General features: G+C 40.7%; 2 protein-coding genes and 4 long non-coding RNA genes across 6 annotated transcripts; all 6 read right to left on the bottom strand.

The window, feature by feature from the left end:
• Positions 1-8,740: 8,740 nt before the first annotated feature.
• Positions 8,741-9,429, bottom strand: LOC149625251 (uncharacterized). The gene is made up of 3 exons (XR_016374579.1): positions 9,337-9,429; positions 9,064-9,269; positions 8,741-9,000 (listed from the first exon to the last, which is right to left on the bottom strand). It is a non-coding gene; the product is annotated as an uncharacterized LOC149625251 (long non-coding RNA).
• Positions 9,430-9,545: 116 nt separating this feature from the next.
• LOC149625250 (uncharacterized) lies at positions 9,546-10,033 on the bottom strand. Its single transcript, XR_016374586.1, has 3 exons — positions 9,936-10,033; positions 9,670-9,847; positions 9,546-9,602 (listed from the first exon to the last, which is right to left on the bottom strand). It is a non-coding gene; the product is annotated as an uncharacterized LOC149625250 (long non-coding RNA).
• Positions 10,034-10,814: 781 nt separating this feature from the next.
• LOC149625249 (uncharacterized) lies at positions 10,815-11,429 on the bottom strand. Its single transcript, XM_089852119.1, has 4 exons — positions 11,386-11,429; positions 11,195-11,323; positions 11,100-11,129; positions 10,815-11,013 (listed from the first exon to the last, which is right to left on the bottom strand). The coding sequence occupies exons 1-4, from the start codon at positions 11,427-11,429 to the stop codon at positions 10,824-10,826; spliced, it is 393 nt and encodes a 130-aa protein (XP_089708245.1). The 3' UTR covers positions 10,815-10,823.
• An 867-nt stretch (positions 11,430-12,296) lies between these two features.
• LOC149625248 (uncharacterized) lies at positions 12,297-13,107 on the bottom strand. Its single transcript, XR_016374580.1, has 3 exons — positions 13,008-13,107; positions 12,789-12,949; positions 12,297-12,711 (listed from the first exon to the last, which is right to left on the bottom strand). It is a non-coding gene; the product is annotated as an uncharacterized LOC149625248 (long non-coding RNA).
• Positions 13,108-13,201: 94 nt separating this feature from the next.
• LOC149625247 (uncharacterized) lies at positions 13,202-13,588 on the bottom strand. The gene is made up of 2 exons (XR_016374576.1): positions 13,483-13,588; positions 13,202-13,421 (listed from the first exon to the last, which is right to left on the bottom strand). It is a non-coding gene; the product is annotated as an uncharacterized LOC149625247 (long non-coding RNA).
• A 3,351-nt stretch (positions 13,589-16,939) lies between these two features.
• LOC149625246 (uncharacterized) lies at positions 16,940-25,564 on the bottom strand. The gene is made up of 2 exons (XM_089852055.1): positions 25,383-25,564; positions 16,940-18,997 (listed from the first exon to the last, which is right to left on the bottom strand). Exon 2 carries the CDS (start codon positions 18,995-18,997, stop codon positions 18,176-18,178), a length of 822 nt encoding a protein of 273 aa, XP_089708181.1. The 5' UTR covers positions 25,383-25,564; the 3' UTR covers positions 16,940-18,175.
• Positions 25,565-25,607: the final 43 nt, after the last annotated feature.

Raw genomic sequence — 25,607 nt, 5'->3', positions numbered from 1 at the left:
GGCTGCAAATATCTGGGATTTGAAACGTTTCTTGGAGGCTGCAAATATCTGGGATTTGAAACGTTTCTTGGGGGCTGCAAATATCTGGGGTTTGAAACGTTTCTTGGGGGCTGCAAATATCTGGGATTTGAAACGTTTCTTGGGGGCTGCAAATATCTGGGATTTGAAACGTTTCTTGGGGGCTGCAAATATCTGGGATTTGAAACGTTTCTTGGGGGCTGCAAATATCTGGGATTTGAAACGTTTCTTGGGGGCTGCAAATATCTGGGATTTGAAACGTTTCTTGGGGGCTGCAAATATCTGGGATTTGAAACATGCCCTTGGGGACTGCAAATATCTGGGATTTGAAACTTGCCCTTGGGGACTGCAAATATCTGGGATTTGAAACTTGCCCTTTGTCGCTGCAAATATCTGGGATTTGAATCGTTTCTTGGGGGCTGCAAATATCTGGGATTTGAAACGTGACCTTGGGGGCTGCAAATATCTGGGATTTGAAACGTTTTTTGGAGGCTGCAAATATCTGGGATTTGAAACGTTTCTTGGAGGCTGCAAATATCTGGGATTTGAAACGTTTCTTGGAGGCTGCAAATATCTGGGATTTGAAACGTTTCTTGGAGGCTGCAAATATCTGGGATTTGAAACGTTTCTTGGAGGCTGCAAATATCTTGGATTTGAAACGTTTCTTGGAGGCTTTAAATATCTGGTATTTGAAACGTGCCCTTGGGGGCTGCAAATATCTGGGATTTGAAACGTTCCTTGGGGGCTGCAAATATCTGGAATTTGAAACGTTCCTTGGGGGCTGCAAATATCTGGAATTTGAAAAATGCCCTTGGGGGCTGCAAATATCTGGAATTTGAAACGTTTCTTGGGGGCTGCAAATATCTTGGATTTGAAACGTTTCTTGGGGGCTTTAAATATCTGGGATTTGAAACGTTTCTTGGGGCTGCAAATATCTGGGATTTGAAACGTTTCTTGGGGGCTGCAAATATCTGGGATTTGAAACGTTTCTTGGAGGCTGCAAATATCTGGGATTTGAAACGTTTCTTGGAGGCTGCAAATATCTGGGATTTGAAACGTTTCTTGGGGGCTGCAAATATCTGGGATTTGAAACGTTTCTTGGGGGCTACAAATATCTGGGATTTGAAACATGCCCTTGGGGGCTGCAAATATCTGGGATTTGAAACTTGCCCTTTGTCGCTGCAAATATCTGGGATTTGAAACGTTTCTTGGAGGCTGCAAATATCTGGGTTTTGAAACGTTTCTTGGAGGCTGCAAATATCTGGGATTTGAACAATTCTTGGGGGCTTTAAATATCTGGGATTTGAAACGTTTCTTGGGGGCTGCAAATATCTGGGATTTGAAACGTTTCTTGGGGGCTGCAAATATCTGGGATTTGAAATTTGCCCTTTGTCGCTGCAAATATCTGGGATTTGAAACGTTTCTTGGGGGCTGCAAATATCTGGGATTTGAAACGTTTCTTGGGGGCTGCAAATATCTGGGATTTGAAACGTTTCTTGGGGGCTACAAATATCTGGGATTTGAAACATGCCCTTGGGGGCTGCAAATATCTGGGATTTGAAACTTGCCCTTGGGGGCTGCAAATATCTGGGATTTGAAACTTGCCCTTTGTCGCTGCAAATATCTGGGATTTGAAACGTTTCTTGGAGGCTGCAAATATCTGGGATTTGAAACGTTTCTTGGAGACTGCAAATATCTGGGATTTGAAACGTTTCTTGGAGGCTGCAAATATCTGGGATTTGAAACGTTTCTTGGAGGCTGCAAATATCTGGGATTTGAAACGTTTCTTGGGGGCTGCAAATATCTGGGGTTTGAAACGTTTCTTGGGGGCTGCAAATATCTGGGATTTGAAACGTTTCTTGGGGGCTGCAAATATCTGGGATTTGAAACGTTTCTTGGGGGCTGCAAATATCTGGGATTTGAAACGTTTCTTGGGGGCTGCAAATATCTGGGATTTGAAACGTTTCTTGGGGGCTTTAAATATCTGGGATTTGAAACGTTTCTTGGGGGCTGCAAATATCTGGGATTTGAAACGTTTCTTGGGGGCTGCAAATATCTGGGATTTGAAACTTGCCCTTTGTCGCTGCAAATATCTGGGATTTGAAACGTTTCTTGGGGGCTGCAAATATCTGGGATTTGAAACGTTTCTTGGGGGCTACAAATATCTGGGATTTGAAACATGCCCTTGGGGGCTGCAAATATCTGGGATTTGAAACTTGCCCTTTGTCGCTGCAAATATCTGGGATTTGAAACGTTTCTTGGAGGCTGCAAATATCTGGGATTTGAAACGTTTCTTGGAGGCTGCAAATATCTGGGATTTGAACAATTCTTGGGGGCTTTAAATATCTGGGATTTGAAACGTTTCTTGGGGGCTGCAAATATCTGGGATTTGAAACGTTTCTTGGGGGCTGCAAATATCTGGGATTTGAAATTTGCCCTTTGTCGCTGCAAATATCTGGGATTTGAAACGTTTCTTGGGGGCTGCAAATATCTGGGATTTGAAACGTTTCTTGGGGGCTACAAATATCTGGGATTTGAAACATGCCCTTGGGGGCTGCAAATATCTGGGATTTGAAACTTGCCCATTGTCGCTGCAAATATCTGGGATTTGAAACGTTTCTTGGAGGCTGCAAATATCTGGGATTTGAAACGTTTCTTGGAGACTGCAAATATCTGAGATTTGAAACGTTTCTTGGAGGCTGCAAATATCTGGGATTTGAAACGTTTCTTGGAGGCTGCAAATATCTGGGATTTGAAACGTTTCTTGGAGGCTGCAAATATCTGGGATTTGAAACGTTTCTTGGAGGCTGCAAATATCTGGGATTTGAAACGTTTCTTGGGGGCTGCAAATATCTGGGGTTTGAAACGTTTCTTGGGGGCTGCAAATATCTGGGATTTGAAACGTTTCTTGGGGGCTGCAAATATCTGGGATTTGAAACGTTTCTTGGGGGCTGCAAATATCTGGGATTTGAAACGTTTCTTGGGGGCTGCAAATATCTGGGATTTGAAACGTTTCTTGGGGGCTGCAAATATCTGGGATTTGAAACGTTTCTTGGGGGCTGCAAATATCTGGGATTTGAAACATGCCCTTGGGGACTGCAAATATCTGGGATTTGAAACATGCCCTTGGGGACTGCAAATATCTGGGATTTGAAACTTGCCCTTTGTCGCTGCAAATATCTGGGATTTGAATTGTTTCTTGGGGGCTGCAAATATCTGGGATTTGAAACGTGACCTTGGGGGCTGCAAATATCTGGGATTTGAAACGTTTTTTGGAGGCTGCAAATATCTGGGATTTGAAACGTTTCTTGGAGGCTGCAAATATCTGGGATTTGAAACGTTTCTTGGAGGCTGCAAATATCTGGGATTTGAAACGTTTCTTGGAGGCTGCAAATATCTGGGATTTGAAACGTTTCTTGGAGGCTGCAAATATCTTGGATTTGAAACGTTTCTTGGAGGCTTTAAATATCTGGTATTTGAAACGTGCCCTTGGGGGCTGCAAATATCTGGGATTTGAAACGTTCCTTGGGGGCTGCAAATATCTGGAATTTGAAACGTTCCTTGGGGGCTGCAAATATCTGGAATTTGAAAAATGCCCTTGGGGGCTGCAAATATCTGGAATTTGAAACGTTTCTTGGGGGCTGCAAATATCTTGGATTTGAAACGTTTCTTGGGGGCTTTAAATATCTGGGATTTGAAACGTTTCTTGGGGCTGCAAATATCTGGGATTTGAAACGTTTCTTGGGGGCTGCAAATATCTGGGATTTGAAACGTTTCTTGGAGGCTGCAAATATCTGGGATTTGAAACGTTTCTTGGAGGCTGCAAATATCTGGGATTTGAAACGTTTCTTGGGGGCTGCAAATATCTGGGATTTGAAACGTTTCTTGGGGGCTACAAATATCTGGGATTTGAAACATGCCCTTGGGGGCTGCAAATATCTGGGATTTGAAACTTGCCCTTTGTCGCTGCAAATATCTGGGATTTGAAACGTTTCTTGGAGGCTGCAAATATCTGGGATTTGAACAATTCTTGGGGGCTTTAAATATCTGGGATTTGAAACGTTTCTTGGGGGCTGCAAATATCTGGGATTTGAAACGTTTCTTGGGGGCTGCAAATATCTGGGATTTGAAATTTGCCCTTTGTCGCTGCAAATATCTGGGATTTGAAACGTTTCTTGGGGGCTGCAAATATCTGGGATTTGAAACGTTTCTTGGGGGCTACAAATATCTGGGATTTGAAACATGCCCTTGGGGGCTGCAAATATCTGGGATTTGAAACTTGCCCTTTGTCGCTGCAAATATCTGGGATTTGAAACGTTTCTTGGAGGCTGCAAATATCTGGGATTTGAAACGTTTCTTGGAGACTGCAAATATCTGGGATTTGAAACGTTTCTTGGAGGCTGCAAATATCTGGGATTTGAAACGTTTCTTGGAGGCTGCAAATATCTGGGATTTGAAACGTTTCTTGGAGGCTGCAAATATCTGGGATTTGAAACGTTTCTTGGAGGCTGCAAATATCTGGGATTTGAAACGTTTCTTGGGGGCTGCAAATATCTGGGGTTTGAAACGTTTCTTGGGGGCTGCAAATATCTGGGATTTGAAACGTTTCTTGGGGGCTGCAAATATCTGGGATTTGAAACGTTTCTTGGGGGCTGCAAATATCTGGGATTTGAAACGTTTCTTGGGGGCTGCAAATATCTGGGATTTGAAACGTTTCTTGGGGGCTGCAAATATCTGGGATTTGAAACATGCCCTTGGGGACTGCAAATATCTGGGATTTGAAACATGCCCTTGGGGACTGCAAATATCTGGGATTTGAAACTTGCCCTTTGTCGCTGCAAATATCTGGGATTTGAATCGTTTCTTGGGGGCTGCAAATATCTGGGATTTGAAACGTGACCTTGGGGGCTGCAAATATCTGGGATTTGAAACGTTTTTTGGAGGCTGCAAATATCTGGGATTTGAAACGTTTCTTGGAGGCTGCAAATATCTGGGATTTGAAACGTTTCTTGGAGGCTGCAAATATCTGGGATTTGAAACGTTTCTTGGAGGCTGCAAATATCTGGGATTTGAAACGTTTCTTGGAGGCTGCAAATATCTTGGATTTGAAACGTTTCTTGGAGGCTTTAAATATCTGGTATTTGAAACGTGCCCTTGGGGGCTGCAAATATCTGGGATTTGAAACGTTCCTTGGGGGCTGCAAATATCTGGAATTTGAAACGTTCCTTGGGGGCTGCAAATATCTGGAATTTGAAAAATGCCCTTGGGGGCTGCAAATATCTGGAATTTGAAACGTTTCTTGGGGGCTGCAAATATCTGGGATTTGAAACGTTTCTTGGAGGCTGCAAATATCTGGGATTTGAAACTTGCCCTTTGTCGCTGCAAATATCTGGGATTTGAATCGTTTCTTGGGGGCTGCAAATATCTGGGATTTGAAACGTGACCTTGGGGGCTGCAAATATCTGGGATTTGAAACGTTTTTTGGAGGCTGCAAATATCTGGGATTTGAAACGTTTCTTGGAGGCTGCAAATATCTGGGATTTGAAACGTTTCTTGGAGGCTGCAAATATCTGGGATTTGAAACGTTTCTTGGAGGCTGCAAATATCTGGGATTTGAAACGTTTCTTGGAGGCTGCAAATATCTTGGATTTGAAACGTTTCTTGGAGGCTTTAAATATCTGGGATTTGAAACGTTTCTTGGGGGCTGCAAATATCTGGGATTTGAAACGTTTCTTGGGGGCTGCAAATATCTGGGATTTGAAACGTTTCTTGGGGGCTGCAAATATCTGGTATTTGAAACGTGCCCTTGGGGGCTGCAAATATCTGGAATTTGAAACGTTTCTTGGGGGCTGCAAATATCTGGGATTTGAAACGTTTCTTGGAGGCTGCAAATATCTGGGATTTGAAACGTTTCTTGGAGGCTGCAAATATCTGGGATTTGAAACGTTTCTTGGAGGCTGCAAATATCTGGGATTTGAAACGTTTCTTGGAGGCTGCAAATATCTGGGATTTGAAACGTTTCTTGGAGGCTGCAAATATCTGGGATTTGAAACGTTTCTTGGAGGCTGCAAATATCTGGGATTTGAAACGTTTCTTGGAGGCTGCAAATATCTGGGATTTGAAACGTTTCTTGGAGGCTGCAAATATCTGGGATTTGAAACGTTTCTTGGAGGCTGCAAATATCTGGGATTTGAAACGTTTCTTGGGGGCTGCAAATATCTGGGATTTGAAACGTTTCTTGGGGGCTGCAAATATCTGGGATTTGAAACGTTTCTTGGAGACTGCAAATATCTGGGATTTGAAACGTTTCTTGGAGGCTGCAAATATCTGGGATTTGAAACGTTTCTTGGAGGCTGCAAATATCTGGGATTTGAAACGTTTCTTGGAGGCTGCAAATATCTGGGATTTGAAACGTTTCTTGGAGGCTGCAAATATCTGGGGTTTGAAACGTTTCTTGGGGGCTGCAAATATCTGGGATTTGAAACGTTTCTTGGGGGCTGCAAATATCTGGGATTTGAAACGTTTCTTGGGGGCTGCAAATATCTGGGATTTGAAACGTTTCTTGGGGGCTGCAAATATCTGGGATTTGAAACGTTTCTTGGGGGCTGCAAATATCTGGGATTTGAAACGTTTCTTGGGGGCTGCAAATATCTGGGATTTGAAACATGCCCTTGGGGACTGCAAATATCTGGGATTTGAAACTTGCCCTTTGTCGCTGCAAATATCTGGGATTTGAATCGTTTCTTGGGGGCTGCAAATATCTGGGATTTGAAACGTGACCTTGGGGGCTGCAAATATCTGGGATTTGAAACGTTTTTTGGAGGCTGCAAATATCTGGGATTTGAAACGTTTCTTGGAGGCTGCAAATATCTGGGATTTGAAACGTTTCTTGGAGGCTGCAAATATCTGGGATTTGAAACGTTTCTTGGAGGCTGCAAATATCTGGGATTTGAAACGTTTCTTGGAGGCTGCAAATATCTTGGATTTGAAACGTTTCTTGGAGGCTTTAAATATCTGGTATTTGAAACGTGCCCTTGGGGGCTGCAAATATCTGGGATTTGAAACGTTCCTTGGGGGCTGCAAATATCTGGAATTTGAAACGTTCCTTGGGGGCTGCAAATATCTGGAATTTGAAAAATGCCCTTGGGGGCTGCAAATATCTGGAATTTGAAACGTTTCTTGGGGGCTGCAAATATCTGGAATTTGAAACGTTTCTTGGGGGCTGCAAATATCTGGGATTTGAAACGTTTCTTGGAGGCTGCAAATATCTGGGATTTGAAACGTTTCTTGGAGGCTGCAAATATCTGGGATTTGAAACGTTTCTTGGAGGCTGCAAATATCTGGGATTTGAAACGTTTCTTGGAGGCTGCAAATATCTGGAATTTGAAACGTTTCTTGGGGGCTGCAAATATCTGGAATTTGAAACGTTTCTTGGGGGCTGCAAATATCTGGGATTTGAAACGTTTCTTGGAGGCTGCAAATATCTGGGATTTGAAACGTTTCTTGGAGGCTGCAAATATCTGGGATTTGAAACGTTTCTTGGAGGCTGCAAATATCTGGGATTTGAAACGTTTCTTGGAGGCTGCAAATATCTGGGATTTGAAACGTTTCTTGGAGGCTGCAAATATCTGGGATTTGAAACGTTTCTTGGAGGCTGCAAATATCTGGGATTTGAAACTTGCACTTTGTCGCTGCAAATATCTGGGATTTGAAACGTTTCTTGGGGGCTGCAAATATCTGGGATTTGAAACGTTTCTTGGGGGCTACAAATATCTGGGATTTGAAACATGCCCTTGGGGGCTGCAAATATCTGGGATTTGAAACTTGCCCTTTGTCGCTGCAAATATCTGGGATTTGAAACGTTTCTTGGAGGCTGCAAATATCTGGGATTTGAAACGTTTCTCCCGGCCGAGGCATGGCTAACCATGGTTAGTAGATAGCCGGGAGAGGTTGATACAATCCCCTCTAATCAGTAGAGGGGATTAGGGCTCTAGGCTTAAAGTTGTCTGGTAGTTTTACGCCTTCGGCCGCCTTTTTAAAAAAATGTAGTAATTAGAATAAAGTATCGAAGAAGGGCTTGTCCCCCGGGGTTTTCACCCAGTGCGACTGTCCGGGACCGAACCCATGGGGACCCTTTTGATGCGAGGCGAAAGCGCCAACCGCTACGCCACCCCACTATATCGGGATTAATGACGCTGAGCTAAGCCTAATGCTCTAAATGTTGGAGATTCAAGATGCTGAGCTATGCCTAACGCTCTATTTGTTGAAGATTATTGACGCTGAGCTATGCGTAACGTTCTATTTGTTGAAGATTATTGACGCTGAGCTAAGACTAACGCTCTATTTGTTGAAGATTAATACCTTACGCTCTTATTGCTGGTGATCAACAATGCAGAGCTAAGCCTAACGCTCTGATTGTTGGTGATCAACAATGCAGAGCTAAGCCTTACGCTCTAATTGTTGGTGATTAATGACGCTGCCCTAATCCTAACGCTCGATTTCTTGGGGAATCACGAGTCTAAGGCTCGAAAAGTTTCATAAAGCATTTTCTAAGGTTGCTGTACAAATGATTAGAGGAAAATTTCGTACTTTGTTTCGAGTGTGATCCACGAAGGACGTTTGAGACGACGGATTTTGTTTTAAGTAAATTTTCGAATTAATTTCCTCGAGGAGGAGGTTGAGATCAGAGGAAATAAATGTGATTTTAAAACGTATAAAAAAATTGAGGATATCTAGACACTCACCTTTTTTCGATCGGTCGAAATTGTTGGAAAAGTTAAGGGTTTCAGCCTAAACTAAACTTAGTTGGGACTCGATAAACTTTTTAGCGACTTCAAACTCTTCGCCACCGCCAGTTGGCGTCACACCGTTCATTTGAAAAGTTAATTTTACATTGTCGACTTTGGAATTAAGGTCGTCTAAAGAGAGATAATTTTGCAAGGACTCTTCGATTTCGATAAACGCCTCTTGAAAGATGGAGACCTAAAATAAAGCGTTTATTTAAGTGTTAAATTATATATAAATGATAAGGAAAAGCTTCAATACCAAGACGGAGAATTGTTTTGTGATTAAGTTGAAAGCGTTGTATTTTAAAGTAACGAGGGTAGTAGAGAACAGTCGCTCTTTATCTATCTTAACATAAACACCGTATTTCTTCCAATTTGACAAGACAAAGTTCAGGGTTCCGGAAGGAGCCAAAATTTGAAGGGTTTTCTCGCTAAGAGATATGGAATAGTCCCTAAATGGCCAGGCTGAAAAAACATGATTCGAGGTTACGAGAAAGTTTCGAAGAAAAAATAAAAAAAATCAGAAACTTACGAAACCAATCATATTTTCTTTTTGCCGAATGGCGTCGCTAATATGAATAAGTCTACTTTCCGGACCAGTTATTAAAACTATATTCGAATCTTGAAGGTAATCCCAAATTCTGCTCTCGTCTTCGGTTAAAACGCAATCTTCAATGACCTGGAGTTGGACGAATGGTTGAATATGTTTGTCCATTTTGATTTGATAAGTTTTATTTTTGGCAGCCGCTTTTTCTTCTTCCAATATTTGTCTAATTCTTTGCCTCGCTATGTTGAGGTCTAAAGACAAAATTTCAGTTAGCCATGATTTCTATATATTTCTGGGAATAGATGAAATTAAACAGACATTTAATGGCTTGAGATTCGTTTGGAAGTTGTTCGGAGGTCTTGTCGGTATGAATTTATTTTAAAATCTTAGTTGATTTTATAAGAAATTCATTCGCATTTTTTCTTTGGCCATGTCTAAAATAACGTGTAGTTCGTCACTTGGACTTAGAGCACTAAGTCGATCAATTTCGTTTTGACTGATGTTGGTTTGTGAAGTTTATGAAAAAAATAGACTAAACGTATCGGCACTATTAGATAATCAATAAACGTAACAGCTATACTTACCGTTCACTGTTTACTTTGACTAAGTCCTTGTTCTTGTCTTGTACGTTGGATCCCGAAGTTCGCCTATGTAGGAAACAATCGGTAAAAAGCTTCGCCATTTCCACTAGTACATGGGAAAAGCTTATTCCCCGTTTGCCCGTATTAGCGGGCTGGACTGCCGCCCATGAAGCCAATAATTTTGAAATCGTGTTAAACGATAACCCCAATGAAAAGACAATGGTTGTGGCATACCATAACACTTGTCACATTAAAGACATGCTAAAGGAGGACTCTATTGTTTTGAACAGTATGGAAACAGCGGCCCTGAACCGCGTTTCGGGAGCTGTAAAGGAGCATCTTTTTAAGATACATGACCATGAAATTGTGTTTACACACATGGCCGATATTATCATAGAGTTTTATAACGCAATTTATGATAATTTATACGGGGATTACGAACGCATACCGTGTTTGGATGGCCAACCCGAGAAACTCAACGCAGTGGTAGGGTACTTCACCAACTTAATAACGTCGTACCAGGTCGAGACGAAATTCAACAATGTTCTTCAAGAAGAAAATCTTGAAAACTACTTTTAAAATTATAATTTCTTTTCTGTAATTTCGGGTCAGATAACGTTTTTAAAAACCAGAATGCATTTACTAACTCATTTTTAATCTATATCTACTTGTTAATTTGTTTTTTTGGTGTTGAAAATAAATTGAATTGAACCGAAAAAACTGTTATATTTTCTAAATACATATCATACATTTTAAGCTATCTTTTTCCCTGTTCTTCTACTGTTTAAGCCTATAAAATTAGAGTTTAGAAAAAACTAATCTTTAAAGGTAAAAATATAAGCTTAATTTAACTAAAGAGAAGTATATACAAATGTATCAGAATTTATTTTTTTAAAAAAATTTACAAATTTTTTTATTACTTTTTTTTATACAAAACGGCCGGTTGAGTATCTGCACTAGTGCAGAGAACCCTCGGAATAGTACTTCTTCCCAGTTCTCATACACTAGTGCAGCAGCGAGCGGAACCTCCAAAAAACGCGTCCGGCGGAACATAGCCAACTGGCTCAGCTCGAGGGTTACACTGAGGAAGAGAGAGAGAGAGAGAGTAAAATTAGTTATTACTAGTTAATATTGTGTATATAGGAGGAAGAAACGTATATAGCTTACCGGAACCCTCGGCAATTAAAGACCAGGAGACTGTTATAAATATTGTAAAATTTAGTTTAAAATTTTTGCGGAATAAAACCTTTAAAAATACTTACTCATCGGGGATGAAAATTGTATGGTTATAGATGACCTGCCTAACTTGGTTCAGCAGGTCATCTAGGAAATAGTTATCTCCGATGACCTCCGCAAGTACCGCCAGGTATAGTGTGACTTGATATATTAAACTACGAATAAACAGAAATTATAATTTCGCGTTATATTGCCCAAAGATAGAAGGTCCACTTACAAGTCACTGTTGATGTTTAAATCGGCCTCTCCCGGCCGAGGCATGGCTAACCATGGGTAGTAGATAGCCGGGAGAGGTTGATACAATCCCCTCTAATCATTAGAGGGGATTAGGGCTCTAGGCTTAAAGTTGTCTGGTAGTTTTACGCCTTCGGCCGCCTTTTTAAAAAAATGTAGTAATTAGAATGAAATATCGAAGAAGGGCTTGTCCCCCGGGGTTTTCACCCAGTGCGACAGAGAATAGTAAGCCTCGAGACCCGCGGGCAGCGCAGGGGGGGCTGAATGTTTTTCCCCCCATGGTTTATACCCGCGAAGGGGGGGACGAATTTTTGCCCCCATGCCTCCATCCCCGGAGGGGGTTGGTGTGTCTCCCCCTCACCTCCTCCACCCGAAGGGTAAAGGTTGTTCTTGAGTGTATGCTCTCTCTTTGCGCTAAGTCCCCCTTTTTATTCTGACTTTCACTTTCTCTTTACCCAGCCCGATACCCGCGAGAGCGCTGTGAAGGCTGGAGAGTTTTTTTTCCTCTCTCTTGGTTCCCTTGTGACTTTCACCGTCTCTTTCCCTTTGACCGTCTCTTTATTTTTACGCTTGCGAATGTACAAACCTAGCTGCGTGCCGCGAGAGACTGTGAAGGCTGGAGAGTTTTTTTCCTCTCTCTTGGTTCCCTCTCTCCGATGCATGTACAAGGCGGGGGAATGCATGTACAAGCCTAGCGGCGCTCGTTTTCTCTCCGTATAGCACTGAAATGTTATAGGAATACATCTCTCGGTTTCCTCTCTCCGTTACACGTGCAAAGCGGGGGAATACATGTACAAGCCTAGGAATTTCTCTCCCAACGTTTTTTTTTAAAGCGGGGCATTTTTTTTACTTTTGCGATATGTATGTATAAATCAAGAGGCGTTAAATATTTTATCCATGTTTTATTTGTATATATATATATAATTTTAAATAGAAAAAAATTGAAATATTAAAGGCCTGTTTGTAAATGAACATCATCGGCTACAGCTCTGAGGAAACGTTTTTGCCTATACCGGTCTAGGACTCCCTCATTGGGGGTACCCGCTCTCCCCTTGAAATAGTCGGTGATAGCGGTATTGAGACTAAAAATAGAAAGAAAAGATATTAGGGATCCATCTTTAAAAAAATAATGCTAATTAACTTACGAGCCCGAGCGAGACGTGTTAACGTAAACCGGCATAGGGTTTCCGGGAGTGGGTGTTATGTCAACGAATGGTATGAGTCGAGAACTCAACTCCCGGAAGACAACATCGTCCTCGCGGAAATCAAAACCATGTTCGAGATTCTCCGCGCGAATCCTCACTAAGTCCTTATGGACATCAGCAAGGATCATATAAAAATGTTTGAATATAGCCATTAAAGTTTTAAAAAATATAGAGACTTTACCTGAAGAGGCTGCAATCATTTGGCGGATGTTCATTTACTCTCGGCGGGTTTTCCTGGGGTTGATGGGGGGTGGACGACGCTGTTGCCGCTCGTGAAAATTTTGTCTCGGGTCCTCCTCGTCGTCCGTGTACAAAAGAACATCGTCAATATGACTGTACGCCCTATTAAGTTCAAAAGTTAGTCTTTCCACGATTTCAGAAAAAAAAACAGTATGCTCACATGATAATGGTGGATGATGTTCTGGCCGAAGCTAAAGCGAGAATGATTTTAGTATTGGGAAACTCTCCGTATTTATAGTATGGAGGGGGACCGTTGAAACCCAGACACTCTTTACCCCCCCCCCTTATAATATTCAAAAACGGTTTCTTACCTTTGGGGGCCAGGGGCGGGAAATTGAATAGCCCCCCCGAGACGCGGATATTTATGTTAGCGAAAAAGCCCTAGATCTACCATCTGTTGGGCGAGCACCCCGTAGGCGACTTTGTCGAGGAACAGTTTCGTCCGCCGTATGTCGTGCTCGGTTGCCGTCCGAACGGACGCGGCGTCAATCACGCCGTCAACATCAACCTCCCCTTCAGCTTCCCTGTATATCCTGGCTCTCCTTTTAAAAACTTTAAGATGGCCGTATTGAGACTGTAAAGAAAAAAGAAATTAGAAATGGTCTTAAAAAAAGAAAAAAAACTATATAACTTACAAGCCGGAATAACAGTTAGCTATGTTTAAGGGCTGTTCCTCGACTAGAGGTGCCTCTTCTAGGGGTTCTACAGGGAATACCATGAAACCCAACAGGGTCTGACCCAGGGCTTCGATAACATAATTTGTCTCGACCGCGTACACTTGTTCGACGGCCGTGCGTACTTCGTTGTTGGCAAGCCGTTCTTCTTCCTCGGCCGCCTGGGGGATCTGGGCTAAGATCCTGCTCAAATTTTACGGAGGAAATATAGCTACTAAAAATAGGAGAAAACATGGAATGTTTACCGTTGGATGTTACATTCCAATGGCGTAGGATCTTCATCATCCTCATCCAATTCCTCGTCAGAATTGGATTCATTCTCCCATTCCTCCTCCCCTCAATTAGAAATTCAAAGACCTCATCCCCAAACGGTAAAGGGTTGGGCGTCCTAAATAACAAAAAAACTTATTCTATGATTTCAGGAGAAAAAACATAATACTCACATGTTGAAAGTTTGGTGCAGGATTTAGTCTTAGTAGTAGTAGTTCGTCAGTGTTTAGGCTGAGAGTGATTTTTGTATTGGGTAAATTGCCGTATTTATAGTACCCATGGAGAAACCGGGGGGTTCTTTTAGTCTCCGACGCTCTTTCTATATACCCCAATACAAAAACCTTATGATCTTTCCAATATTCAAAAGTTGTTATTGAAGCAAACGAGACCCCAAAATAATAAAAGTCTAGACCCTCTCACATTCCTAAAAAAAACAGAATTTGACCCAGACTTCAAATGATTTCTAACGATAATAACACATTCCTAGCCGATTTCCATGTACCCTAGCCGCACGTCTTTCAATACATTAATAAATAATACAAGTCTAGACCATCTCACATTCCTAAAAAAACAGAATTTGACCCAGACTTCAAATGATTTCTAACGATAATAATAACACATTCCTAGCCGATTTCCATGTACCCTAGCCGCATGTCTTTCAATACATTAATAAATACAAGTCTAGACGCTGTCATATTCCTAAAAAACAGAATTTGACCCCGAGTTCAAATGATTTCTAACGATAATAACACAATCCTAGCCGATTTCTTTGTAGACTAGTTATTGTTGTCCACAATGCTTTAGAAGCGTCTTGTTATGGTCCTATAAATATATATGCCTATCCAGATCAAATGACAAAAATTACGTTTTAAAAAATTTATTTCAATGCAAATTTACACCAGGCCAAAAAGATTGACAACGCTTATACGTTTCTTTAAATAAGAAGTTTGAGACATTAATATATTAAATATATTATACGATTATACGGAGGAAATATAGCTACTAAAAAATATGAGAAAACATGGAATTTTTACCGTTGGATGTTACAATCCAATGGCGTAGGATCTTCATCATCCTCATCCAATTCCTCATCAGAATTGGATTCATTCTCCCATTCCTCCTCCCCTCCCCCCTCCACCACTTCCTCTAGTTCCGCTAGAGGAAAAGGTTCATCTGGGACAGGTGGGTTTAGAAATTCAAAGACCTCATCCCCAAACGGTAAAGGGTTGGGCGTCCTAAATAACAAAAAAAACTTATTCTATGATTTCAGGAGAAAAAACATTATACTCACATGTTGAAAGTTTGGTGCAGGATTTAGTCTTAGTAGTAGTAGTTCGTCAGTGTTTAGGCTGAGAGTTATTTTTGTATTGGGTAAATTGCCGTATTTATAGTACCCATGGAGAAACCGGGGGGTTCTTTTAGTCTCCGACACTCTTTCTATATACCCCAATACAAAAACCTTATGATCTTTCCAATATTCAAAAGTTGTTATTGAAGCAAACGAGACCCCAAAATAATAAAAGTCTAGACCCTCTCACATTCCTAAAAAAACAGAATTTGACCCAGACTTCAAATGATTTCTAACGATAATAACACATTCCTAGCCGATTTCCATGTACCCTAGCCGCATGTCTTTCAATACATTAATAAATAATAGAAGTCTAGACCATCTCACATTCCTAAAAAAACAGAATTTGACCCAGACTTCAAATGATTTCTAACGATAATAATAACACATTCCTAGCCGATTTCCATGTACCCTAGCCGCATGTCTTTCAATACATTAATAAATACAAGTCTAGACGCTGTCACATTCCTAAAAAACAGAATTTGACCCCGAGTTCAAATGATTTCTAACGATAATAACACATTCCTAGCCGATTTCCATGTACCCTAGCCGCATGTCTTTCAATACATTAATAAACAATACAAGTCTAGACCATCTCACATTCCTAAAAAAAACAGAATTTGACCCAGACTTCAAATGATTTCTAACGATAATAACACATTCCTAGCCGATTTCCATGTACCCTAGCCGCATGTCTTTCAATACATTAATAAATAATACAAGTCTAGACCATCTCACATTCCTAAAAAAAACAGAATTTGACCCAGACTTCAAATGATTTCTAACGATAATAATAACTTATTCCTAGCCGATTTCCATGTACCCTAGCCGCACGTCTTTCAATACATTAATAAATACAAGTCTAGACGCTGTCACATTCCTAAAAAACAGAATTTGACCCCGAGTTCAAATGATTTCTAACGATAATAACACAATCCTAGCCGATTTCTTTGTAGACTAGTTATTGTTGTCCACAATGCTTTAGAAGCGTCTTGTTATGGTCCTATAAATATATATGCCTATCCAGATCAAATGACAAAAATTACGTTTTAAAAAATTTATTTCAATGCAAATTTACACCAGGCCAAAAAGATTGACAACGCTTATACGTTTCTTTAAATAAGAAGTTTGAGACATTAATATATTAAATATATTATACGATTATACGGAGGAAATATAGCTACTAAAAAATAGGAGAAAACATGGAATGTTTACCGTTGGATGTTACATTCCCATGGCGTAGGATCTTCATCATCCTCATCCAATTCCTCAACAGAATTGGATTCATTCTCCCATTCCTCCTCCCCTCCCCCACCACCACTTCCTCCAGTTCCGCTAGAGGAAAAGGTTCTTCTTCTAAAGGTTCATCTGGGACAGGTGGGTTTAGAATTTCAAAGACCTCATCCCCAAACGGTAAAGGGTTGGGCGTCCTAAATAACAAAAAAACTTATTCTATGATTTCAGGAGAAAAAACATTATACTCACATGTTGAAAGTTTGGTGCAGGATTTAGTCTTAGTAGTAGTAGTTCGTCAGTGTTTAGGCTGAGAGTGATTTTTGTATTGGGTAAATTGCCGTATTTATAGTACCCATGGAGAAACCGGGGGGTTCTTTTAGTCTCCGACGCTCTTTCTATATACCCCAATAGAAAAACCTTATGATCTTTCCAATATTCAAAAGTTGTTATTGAAGCAAACGAGACCCCAAAATAATAAGTCTAGACCCTCTCACATTCCTAAAAAAAAACAGAATTTGACCCAGACTTCAAATGATTTCTAACGATAATAACACATTCCTAGCCGATTTCCATGTACCCTAGCCGCATGTCTTTCAATACATTAATAAATAATACAAGTCTAGACCATCTCACATTCCTAAAAAAAAACAGAATTTGACCCAGACTTCAAATGATTTCTAACGATAATAATAACACATTCCTAGCCGATATCCATGTACCCTAGCCGCATGTCTTTCAATACATTAATAAATACAAGTCTAGACGCTGTCACATTCCTAGAAAACAGAATTTGACCCCGAGTTCAAATGATTTCTAACGATAATAACACAATCCTAGCCGATTTCTTTGTAGACTAGTTATTGTTGTCCACAATGCTTTAGAAGCGTCTTGTTATGGTCCTATAAATATATATGCCTATCCAGATCAAATGACAAAAATTACGTTTTAAAAAATTTATTTCAATGCAAATTTACACCAGGCCAAAAAGATTGACAACGCTTATACGTTTCTTTAAATAAGAAGTTTGAGACATTAATATATTAAATATATTATACGATTGAAAATCAAAACTTATTCCGCGTTCCTTTAATCTACTTTCAAAAGCCATTAATATTTTAAACGGAAAACGTACGAGCCAAAATATGATAGTACACGGTCAAAATTAATATGATCTTCAATTTCTTCGAAAGAAAAGAATTCACCGTAATCTATGTGTAATATTTTATATATGGTAATAAGTTCAGCGCAAATCAAATCACCAAGTAATAAATAGACCTGTTCGTTCGATACAAGCTTTTTCACATGTTCATTGATATATGGTGTAACCCTCCGTAGAATAATTTAACTAAGGGAGAAAGACTCCCGAGGGCCATAAAATAAAAGAAAGACAACTTACTTTATTAATCCAAAACAGAAGAAACAATTCTTCTTAAACTTTATTAAATCAAAAAGGGATTAACCCAACTGTACCTAACTTGACAGTGAAGTAACAAGAAAAAAAAACTACTGCTCGTTCCGAGAGCTGACTAACAACTGACTTAACATGAAAAATCACAGACATTAGGATAGGAGGAGGAGCATGTAACATGGAGGCATTACACCCTGCCAGATCCAAGGAGTAGAACTCCAGGAATCTGGCAGCCATGTTACATCCCCCCCTCCTTAGGAACTCTCTTTGTCCTGAAAAAATTAACAAACTGGAATTAAGGGGTTACCCCGAGGAACCCTGGATATTTGGCAGGGGTTTGTATTACAAAAGGTTTAGTATCACAATTTGGGTTTTTTTTTTTTTTTTTTTTTTCATTCATGTTGCACGTCCTTGTTCTTTTCTTGGTCGGCCGCTTTCCTTTTATTTTCTAGTCGAAGTTTTTGTCGGGCTGCTCTTCGTTCCATTGAAGCTTTGCTTCTTTTACTTGGGCAATCTGCGACAGCGTGATGTCCCATCTTTCGACAGCGAGGACAAGTCGAGTTAGACCAAACAAGAGGACGTTTAGCATCCTTTATTTGTGAAGGGATTAACATCCTAGGTGGGACTTTCGGCGTCCATCCCATCGTTCCGAAACGTTCCCAGTGCAGGACGTCCTCGTCGTCCTCGTTATAATGTAGGGGTGTCCACTGGCGTGGTAAGGGTACTACCTTCGGGGCGGCAATTTCCGTCTGACTATGCGGAAGCGGAGGAGGAGGGAAGACTCCCGTTCGAGACCCGGGTTCCTGTTCTCCTTGAGAGGGAGAGGTAGAGGGGGAAATCCCTAGTGGCAGAACCGGAATGGACTGCTGTTCATTAAGGCTCTCCATCTCCTCTCTATCGTCTTCCAAGACGAGGATCTCCTCTTCTTCTTCGTCAAATGGGCAAGAGTTTGTGTCATGTCCCTTCGTGTAACATTTGGCGCATGTATTCTTCAGATTCATGAATTTATTAGGCATGTAGCAGTTAGAGGCTTCATGGCCAAGATCTTCGCAGTTTCGACATTGAATAAGATTGATTGTATTTGTTGGGCAATACCCTTCCATGATTCGTACGGATAGCTCCGTTTTACTAAGTGGTTTTTGTGGCTGTTGTTTTATGTTCAACCCTTTTGGGAGGTCAAATGCCCAAGGTAATTTCGAGGAGTTTGAAGCCATCTGCAAATAAACAATATTAATATTGTCTTTTAGAGGCTTGGGAAATAAATTCCCATGGGAAAAAGGAGATTGGCTCTCGGGAGAAACAGAATTGCTCCCTTTCTAGGTTCGTGATATTATTATTGTTAAGGTAGACTTGAACCTCATAAGGTGATCTTAACCTTTTATCAGCATTATCAGGAGGTCGGTAGTAAATGTCTACTTCGTTACCTCCGGGCTGAACCGTCGCCCTCTTACATACCTCTCGACGCCATCCCAATTTAAAAGGTTCTAAATAATTATCGGGTAATGTAGCCCTATTTAAACGAGGCGTTCTCATTGACTCCGATAACGTGGTTGAAGAACTATCAGACACACGTAATGATTGGGATTTCGATTGAGAAGGTGGTGTAGGTGTTGACGTTTCTTCCGACAGAGTAGAATTCTGTTCAGGATGTGCTATTTCTTCGGTAGAAATAGAAATCGGTTCGGGAGGTACTATTTCCTCCGAAAAACCAGAAGAATGTGAATGTTGTAACGCATGTTCCAATATGGACTTTTCAGAAGACGTTGATTTGGCCTCCGGCGTTACAATTTCTTCCGTAAAACTGGATGTTGACGTATGTAGCTTATTTTCCACGGCTGATTCTCGATCAGACGGGGAAGCCTCCCCTGCCGCAGAAGGCGGGCTATCGTTAGAGGGATGATCGAGCTGAAAAGCCCTCATATCATGATAGGTAAAAAGGAGGAGAGGAGGGTCTTCAAAAAGGGCCATGCCCGGTTCACTATCAGAATCTGTAGGGCGCTGTGAATCATCCCAAACTGCAGGAGGGATCGGTTGATCCGCTGCTTGATCTTCTGCTGTACTTGATGTCGAGGGTTGAGGGACATCTGGCTTAACAGGAACAATCGGTTGATTGACGTCCTGACCGTCCTGCGGAGGCGGTGACGTAGAAGATGATGATGATTCGGATGACGTGATTGAGGAAGTCTCTTCAGGCTGGTGGAGCGCTCTATCACCATCCGTAGAAGGACTAGGATCAATTTCGTCTACAACGTCCGATTGAGAAGTGGGGGCATTTCCGGCCTGGTCAAAGACAGCTACGTTTGTCCAGTAGAGTTTCAGGTGTTCGAGATTAACTTTCCCTACATTCTGCCCTGAGTTAGCATCTTCTAACTCGTAAACAACGGGAGAGTGTTTTGCAACTATTTTAAAGGGACCTGCCCATTTAGGACTAAGCTTTTTCATGAGCTGACCTGTCGTACTTGATAAAGGATGAGTTTCCATCCATACTAAAGTTCCTACCGCAAACTCTAAAGGGTCATGGCGGAGGTCGTAGTATTTTTTCTGGTGGGCCTTAGCTAACTTAGACAATTCATTGCTGAATGCTAATTGTTCCTTGTCCTGAATGGGTTCCTCAATATCTAAATCCCAAGGGAGACGTGGCTCCCGCCCTAAATTCAAGAAGAACGGGGATCTGCCCGTTGTTTCATGGGGTGCGGAATTTATAGCAAATTGAAGAAGGTCAAGGGATTCATCCCATCTATCATGGTGATTCCCTACATAGAATGATATTAATTCGCCTATTACTCTATTTACTCTCTCAGTGGGATTTCCCTTAGGAGTATAGGGGGTGGTAAACTTTGGGTTTATTCGAAATGCTCTGCAAGTTTGCAACCAAAGTTTAGAAGTAAACTGTACTCCTCTATCACTAAGGATAGCTTTAGGAGCTCCCCACCGGGTGATAATAGACTTAAATGCCTGAACACAGGTCTTAGCAGTAATAGTTTTTAGTGGTATCATTTCCACGAATTTTGTCATGTAATCAACAAAAACTATTAGATATTTGTAGTGGTGTCTACTAGAAGGGAAAGGTCCCATAATGTCGACACTTATTTGGTCCCAAGGACTAGTTATTTCTGAGGGTTGCATTAGCCCTGGCTTTTTCCTGTTCCTAGCTTTAAATTGTTGGCATAAAGAGCAACCTCGGACATAATCCTGGACGTCACTAATTACAGAGGGCCACCAATATCTATAAGTAACTTTACTCAGGGTTTTATCTTTGCCCCTATGAGCTGACAGTGGGTGGTCGTGTAACAACCTCATAGCTTCTAGCCTTAATCGAGGAGGTAAATAAATTTTTTCAGGATGATTCCTGTATGGTCTTCTATAAAGAAGATCATTCTTTATTTCAAACATTTTATTCCTAACTGGGTTAGGTCCTTGCAAGGAATTAATAATAGGGGAAGCAAAAGGATCTTCCCTTTGTGACTTTCTTACGTCATCTATAGTAAAGACTGAGTATAAAGATCTAGGACCTGGAGGACGTATTCGACCTTCAACAGACTCACTAGAGGAGGTTGGACTATTACTACTACCGGTAGAATTTTGACTAGTACTACTACTAGTTGGATCCAAATTACTAGTAGTATTGGAAGTAGAGGAACTAAGATGGATACTTAAGACATTTATCGGAGCTCTCGATAAAGCGTCTGCTACTACGTTCTCTACTCCTTTCTTATGTTTAATAGTAAAGTCAAAAGTTTGAAGGTACATAGCCCATTTAACTAGACGAGAATTAGGTTCCCTGATATTAAACAACCACTGTAAAGCCTGATGATCAGTGAGGACAGTGAATTTACGACCTTCTAGAAAGGGCCTAAACTTCTTAACCGCCCAACATATGGCTAAACACTCTTTCTCGCTAGTTGAGTACCTAGTTTCGGCATCTTTGAGCCCTGTGCTAGCATAAGCTATAGGGACTTCTACGTTATCTTGTAATTGGGAAAGAAGGGCACCTAACCCTGCATCACTAGCATCGGTAGTTAAGATGCACGGGGAATCCCTTCTAAAGGAAGCTAAGGGGTGAGCCTTACAAATGGCTTCCTTAATTTTTTCGAACGCCTGTTGCTGTTCGAATCCCCAAACAAATTTTTGATCCTTCCTTTTAAGTTTATTAATAGGTGCTACTATTTGAGAGTAGTGATTAATAAAACGGTTGTGCCAACCTGCCATCCCTAAAAATCTTTGAACTTCCTTAATATTTTTAGGAGGAGGAAATTTTTGAATGGCTTCTATCTTAGAAGGATCTATATGCACCCCTTTTTCATTTACAATGTGACCAAATATGGTAGCTTCTTTCTGAGCGAAACGACATTTTTTAACTGTAGGGTGAGACCCGCTTCCTTTAATCCATTGAGGACATATTCTAAACACGTTAAGTGTTGGTCCCAATCTTCGCTAAGCGAGATTAAATCATCTAGATAATCGATTAATTGGAAGTAATCTGCGTCCCTAAAAATCTCGTCGATTAGACGCTGAAAGGAGCTAGGGGCGTTACAAAGCCCAAAAGGAAGTACATTAAACTCATACTTTCCCATATGAGTCACGAAAGCAGTTTTTTCTCTACTTTTTGGGTGCATTTCCACTTGCCAGTACCCTGATTTAAGGTCAAGTGTTGTTATATATTTAGGTCTTCCAACCCTAGCTAACATGTCCTCTATATTAGGTAAAGGATAAGGGTCCTTAATGGTAACCTGATTAAGTTTTCTGTAATCAATACAAAACCGATAGGGTTTACCCCGTTTTGTTTGATCAACTAAAACTACGGGCGAAGCCCAGGGAGAAACTGATGGTCTGATTATCCCGTCATCTAACATTTCCCTAACATGTTGTTCTATTATTTTCCTTTTTTGGTCATTAACACGATAAGGTTGAGATTTTATGGGCGGACTATTCCCTGTGTGAATCTCATGGAAGATTAGTCCAGTTCTTCCTACTTTATCGGAAAACAACTCAGGAAATTTCAATAAAAGGGCTTCTAGTTGATGGCGTTGCTCATCAGTGATAGGGGCTGCAGAAACTGCGTCCCTAATATTATTCACAATCTCCTTATCTATGGGATCCTTTTCTGATTGAATTGAAAAAGGGATCCTTAAGTTACCCACTAAGCAATGAGATGACTCAAAATCTAATTTGACCCTATTTTCTTCAAGAAAATCTTGACCCAATATGAAGTCACTATTCAGGGAAGGAACTATGTAAAATTTAAATTTAAAAGATTTCTCACTTTCATTTGACTTAAGAGTAAAATCTAACTCGTGAGAACCTTTTGTGAACGTATAACGGCCGTCGCCCCAAACTACACAGTCTAATTCTTCATCTTCAGGTAACTCTGAAGAATTTCTATGTTTACAGATTTTCTGCCACTGGTCAAGACTAACAAAAGAGGCATCGGCCCCGCTATCTAGTTTAGCGTGAACTGTCGCGTGTTCGAAAGTAACAGGAATTGTAACCCTTTTATAAACTGAACCTTTCTTGACTGATTCAATCCTTAAAGGGAACGCGACACGCTTTTTACTAGGAGAATTTATTGGGCGCCGGGAGAGGGACCACGTGGGACCTCTCCCGTCTGGGCTTCCCCCGACTGGATCATAGTTTTATTTGGACAATCGGGAGCAAGATGACCAGGTTCCTGACAACTGTAACAGGTGATCGTACGTGTAGAGGGGTAAGACACGGCCAACTGACGACCAGGGGACTTAGATCTCTGATTATAATATCTATTATAAGATCGCTGACCTCTATTTGAAGTATTCTGAGCTCTTGCTTGTGATCTCGAGTCTAAGGGTTTCAAGGGATATTCCCATGTAGGATATGATGGAGAAGTAGGACAAGGGCTTTGACAATGCCCGGGGGAACACTGACTATGGGCCGAGCCTTTATTGGCTGGGCAAGAGGACTCTGTTTTAACCTTAGGTTTTGGGGGAGATTTCCTCTTTTCCCTTTTCTCAGCATTCTTTTTCCTGACTTCAATATCCTTTTCTATGGTTTTACAGGAATTCCTTAACTGTTCCATAGTGGTAAATTGTAAGAAAAGTAGGGGAGTTCTAAGTTCATCTTTCAAATTACTCTTTATTATAGGAACTAATTCCTTTTCGGAGAGGGGATGGGTCATCCCTAGATTCAGCTTCATAACTTCCCCGAAGAATTCCTCTACCGATTCCTTATCTTTCTGACTTCTATGGTTTATTTCTATCTTAAGTTTAGAATCAGCTTCGGAATCTCTAAACTGAACCTTAAAATGTCTCTTAAAAGTGTTCCAAGTTAAATGAGGATGGGAAGGTCTTACGCTACACATTTCGTCATATTGACGGACTAAATCCCTGTACCAATACAAGGCACGTCCTCTTAAAAGGAGAGGCAATGCAGCTAACCTTTCCTCATTAGATAGTTTATGAAACTTAGCATACTCCTCAAAAGCTGCTAAAAACTCGGTGGCGTTTTCATTAGACGAACCCAAAAAAGCTAACCTTTCTGGCGGTTCTATAGGGACTTTTCCCGTTTGAGGAGCAGAACTTCTAGTTATTAATGAGGGTAGATCCCTAACTAACCTATCCAAACTAATAGCTATAGCTTTGTTTATCGCTACATTTTGCTCTACGGCTTTTGCCTGCGTGGTTGAATTATCAGCTAATGTTTGGAGTAACGGTAATATGAAAGCTTTTAATTCCTCATCACTAGTGTTTGGTCCTAATTGAGGAACTTGTTGATGCCAAGAAGTTTGGGTTTCGATAGTTCTAACCCTTGGATTAACTTGTGTATCAGCAAAACTAACTTTAGGCTTGGTGGAAGTGGACTCAAATTTAGGAGGATCAAGGGAATTAATCCCAGTTTGAGGAGGGAAATTAGAGGGAGTTAAACATCCCTTAGGGGCAGGAATACTTTTATGAGGGAATAACAAGTAAGGAGAGAAGTTAGGTTCTGAAGAGGCTGCAGTCCTCTTTTTTGAATCTTCTTCATCTCTCTCTTCCTCAATACGAAGCTTCCGGTTAAAGTCCTCCAAGGTATCATCCGTTTCAGGCGGTGCTAGCAGGTCGCCATCGTCTTCCATAGACGTAAACAAATCTTCTTTTGATTTATCTTCCCCTTTCTTTAAGATTAAATTCTCGTCCTCATCCTCAGATATCTGAGGCGATCTCCATGTTTGATTGTTAGCGTTTGAGTAAGCCATGATTAATTTAATTAATTTACAATAATCAAAACAATTTACATCAATCAAGTTAGGTTAAATTTATACAATATAAACAGTAAGTCATCTAACTTCGGTAATTTTATAATAAAGATAATTTTATTTCTTAATTTAGTGTTTAATTTATTCCTGATTAAGTTAGATTTAATTTAAAACAATTATCTTATTAACCATCTATCAATGTGGAAGCCAAGGCTTAGAGCCACATGGGGGGCGGATATCCTAACCGACAATGATAAACAGTATTTCTATGGGACTGACCGAGGCTTAGTCGAGTCCCTGTTCGGGCGCCAATTTATGTAACCCTCCGTAGAATAATTTAACTAAGGGAGAAAGACTCCCGAGGGCCATAAAATAAAAGAAAGACAACTTACTTTATTAATCCAAAACAGAAGAAACAATTCTTCTTAAACTTTATTAAATCAAAAAGGGATTAACCCAACTGTACCTAACTTGACAGTGAAGTAACAAGAAAAAAAAACTACTGCTCGTTCCGAGAGCTGACTAACAACTGACTTAACATGAAAAATCACAGACATTAGGATAGGAGGAGGAGCATGTAACATGGAGGCATTACACCCTGCCAGATCCAAGGAGTA

Source organism: Phalangium opilio, unplaced genomic scaffold (genome assembly GCF_054372755.1).
Source record: "Phalangium opilio isolate 3A_F unplaced genomic scaffold, DU_Popi_V2 ptg000105l_1, whole genome shotgun sequence".
NCBI classification, from domain to species: domain Eukaryota; kingdom Metazoa; phylum Arthropoda; class Arachnida; order Opiliones; family Phalangiidae; genus Phalangium; species Phalangium opilio.
Note: the sequence above shows the minus strand (reverse complement) of the source record. Positions and strands in the feature narration are given on the sequence as shown.